The sequence below is a fragment of the Sinocyclocheilus grahami genome, unplaced genomic scaffold (assembly GCF_001515645.1).
Source record: "Sinocyclocheilus grahami isolate Dianchi unplaced genomic scaffold, SAMN03320097.WGS_v1.1 scaffold157.1, whole genome shotgun sequence".
In the NCBI taxonomy this organism is placed as follows: domain Eukaryota; kingdom Metazoa; phylum Chordata; class Actinopteri; order Cypriniformes; family Cyprinidae; genus Sinocyclocheilus; species Sinocyclocheilus grahami.
Genome location: NW_015505336.1, coordinates 1,361,161 through 1,364,873, shown reverse-complemented (window position 1 = coordinate 1,364,873; position 3,713 = coordinate 1,361,161). Strand labels below are relative to the sequence as shown.

Below are 3,713 nucleotides of genomic sequence, written 5' to 3'. Positions count from 1 at the left end.
ATGCAAAAGCCTCTAAGTGCCATCTGAAATGTTCTTCTAAAATGAGCATTTTTATCATGTGTTCTTCTGTGTGTAGGTTCAGTAATTTCACTTTAATGGCAATGAATAGGTTCTTTAAAATACAACCTAAAATGTCTCACCATAGCCCCGAAACCACCGTTCTCCTTCTCTGGAAAGCCTTCGCTCATGTCGGCTAGGTTGGTCATGCTGCCCCCATGGGTTCCGTTCAGGGTGCTGCTGTACTGCTCGATGCTCTTACTGATCTCGTGTTGGCTGTCCTGGATCTGGGAGAGTTTGCTCCGAGCCTGCAACACACACACATCAGCTCGATCCGTTACATACTTCAACGCTTAGCACATTTTCTTTTTTTTTCTGGCATTATTAGACAACAGTTTCTGGTGTCTGCCTTCTAATGTCATATTTGCATGAACGCATTTGAAATTAGGACATCTTTAGGTGTTGTCACCCCCTAGTGGTTGGAATAGAAACTGCTCTGAAGGCACCACCTGGTTGATCTCATCCTGTGTGGCTTTGAGGGACTTAATGATGGTTTCTAGCTGAATCCTGCCAGCTTGTAGACTCTGCTCTAGCTGAGCTTCCTCCTGCTGCAGATGGTTCAGGTCAGCCTTGGCCCGGCCCAGCTCTTCCTCTTGGCTCTGCAGGTCTGACTCCTGCGAGTAGATCTGGGACTGTAGGGATGAGATCTGAATAGAAACAGATCGGATGTGTTGAATGTTTATCGTCACTGAGGCTCCCGTAATCCTCTCAAGTCTTCTCAAGGTTTTCACTCACCATTTGCGACTCTTCCTGGCACTTCTGCCGTACGTCATTAAGCATGTCTTCCAGCTTTGCCTTCTGCTGGTCCATTTCTTCCAGCCGGTCCTGAGCATCCTGCTTCTGCGCCTCGAGCTCCTGGAGGGTGGACGTCTCTCGGTCCAGATCGTTCTGCATCTCCTGTCAATCAAAGCAAATTCAGTTGATAATGAAGCCAACATATAACCTGTGCATTAAAAAAAAAACAGATACTTTAAAATAATTTATTATATTAGTACTACTTTTCACATATATTTATAACTAAGAATAAAATACTACAAAAAAAAAAAACCTATTAATACGAATTCAAATATATTTTCACAGAACAATAACCCAAGTAAAATATTTTTCAATTATTATATTAATAACTCTTTAAATATATTTTATAATGTATACTTTCATAACAATAGTAAAAATACTAGTTCAATTATATTTATATTAAATTCTTTAGAAATGTATTTACTTTTAAATATTAATAACACTAAGAATAATTTATAATTTAAAGAATTAAATGTCAATATAATTTATAATAATATATTAAAATACATTTACTTCTAAATGTTAATACTTAAGAATATTAATATATTTATCTTAGAATATAATAAAAATAAACTACATTATATGCAAGTATAACTATATTTGATTTTATTTTTTGTTTTATACTAAAATACTAAATGTATTTTATATTTAATACAACTTTAACAAATAACAACAAAATAAGTATATTAAATATATTTACAAAATAATTTTTAAATATTAATAATACTACTAATAATCAGTATATTTTATAATTATATTGGTAATTATAAATGATACAACATGCAATATATTAAAATATACTTACTTTTAAATGTTAAACAAATATTTTACCTAATTTTCTTTAATATATCATTTATTTAAAAAACTAAAATTGTTAACAATATTCATAAATTATAAGACAATTGCTTTTAAATAAATCCATAACATTAAGTATATTTTAAAATTATAAATATATAAATATTATAATATTATTAATAATAATAATAATAACAACAACTAATAATTCCACTGCCAGGTTTACCTGAACCTCTGTGGTTTTGTGTCTGATGGCTTCCTCTGTTTCTCTGATGTCTTGTTCCAAAGTGTATTTCTCCCTGTTGAGATGATTAAACAAAAGACACAAAAACCTTTATCAACTGTTGTCAGCTAGAAAACATCCCTCATACCTGCCTCCACACACACACAAAACAAAAACCGTGACAGCCAAGAGAAGGTTTTACCTGAGTGTATCCCAGTGTGTGAAAGCAAGAGTGCTGAGGCAGCATGAATAAGCAAGTGAAACAAGAGATTTCGTAAAGAAAACACACACGTTAACAGGGAACAGATGAGGATTTGCTAGGGAGAGGGAAACTCATCCACCACCAAGAGCTCTCGGGTACCTTTCCTCTTTCTTTGAAGGGTGCGTGTTAGCATGAGAGTCTGTTCAGGGCCATCTATAAGGCAACTGTTCGGAAAATGACAAAAATGCTAGACTCGGTGGGGAGAGCCAAACAGAAAAATGGACAACAAAGACGGGAGGCGGCAAAATCCAGAAAGAAGAAAAATCTCTACCTCCTTAAAATAAATCAAAAGCTGAGATTGCATCATTTTTTCAACATTTAAAAAAAATGTCCACACTTTAAAACAAGTTGATTAAAACCTGAAATAAAAAAAGTATGAATTAAAAAAATATATACTTAAATAACTATTCACACACTTTGCACAGCGGCAGAAAATTTCACACACTGTTTTGTTGCAGTACTGTACCTAAGGGAAATACTGGTTTTCCATTGCATTTATTTTGTGGAGGTCGTTTCAGAAGAATGAAAAGAACCAGAAGGGATTTACACAGCAACATTTCCACACATGGACAAACACTTATTAAAACCGTTTGCATGCTCGTTTTCACAAGTTCAACAACACTTAAAAAAACGTAATATTTTAAATATATTTTAAGACTTCTAAAATACTTATACTTAGTATAATATATTTATCAAAATAAATAAATAAATAAACATTTAAAATGTATCATATTAATAACACATTTAATATATGGTTATTGTAGGTGCCAGATACGGTTTGATGTCTTTTATTTTGAAATTGTCACTTCCAGTTTGTTACGTCATTTTGTATAGGTGCATATTACCTGTTAGTTTGGATGTGGATATCATGGAGGAAGGGGGTGAGTAGCTGGGACGCTCACTTTCTGTTGACCGTTTCACTTTGTTTATTTAATTTAATTTTGTTTATCTTTTGTTTTCTATCTTACCGTCTTCATGCAACTTGTTGCTGTTCATTTCTATATTGTAATTAAAACCTTTTGCGATCGAAACGCGTCATGGATGTATTCCCACTACTTAGCCCCTTAGCGGGTACTGGCTGCCGCTATAGTTATAATTAATATATATATATAGTTTGTGATACTTAGTCTAAATATTTTAAGACTTGTAATTAATTGTAATTTCACTTTAATTTTAATTGAACGTTTGGTAATTTTGGGGGGCTTTTGCCATTTTATTTAGATTGAGTTTGGGGTCAAATATGATCAGGACAGTGTTAGTTTAGTATTTAAGTACCATTATAGTATTTATTAATGTCCTGAAGTTATTTTTAGATTTTCAGTTTTCATTTTAGTTTAGGCTTTGGTTAAGTTTTATGATTTTCATTATTAGATTCGTTTTTTTTTTTTATGTTTGTGTGTTTTATTTAGTATTATAAAACTGCATTTTATTTATAACTTTAAAGAAATATATTTGTATTTTTACTGTGTTTTATTTAGTTTAGTATTAGTCATTTTCAGTATTTTAACCCAAGGCAAAATTTCATATCATCATTCAAGTTTAAGGTTGTTTTGTTTATATATATATATATATATATATATA

General features: G+C 32.0%; 1 protein-coding gene across 1 annotated transcript in view; it reads right to left on the bottom strand.

Moving 5' to 3' along the window:
- The window catches only part of LOC107592720 (epidermal growth factor receptor substrate 15-like 1), a 26,640-nt gene that overhangs the window by 8,587 nt on the left and 14,340 nt on the right, over nt 1-3,713 (bottom strand). The window contains exons 13-16 of the mRNA XM_016282271.1: nt 1,874-1,946; nt 793-954; nt 507-704; nt 141-305 (exon numbers count right to left, since the gene is read on the bottom strand). Of these exons, the coding sequence (XP_016137757.1) occupies nt 141-305; nt 507-704; nt 793-954; nt 1,874-1,946 (598 nt within the window). The remainder of the gene's footprint in view (nt 1-140; nt 306-506; nt 705-792; nt 955-1,873; nt 1,947-3,713) is intronic.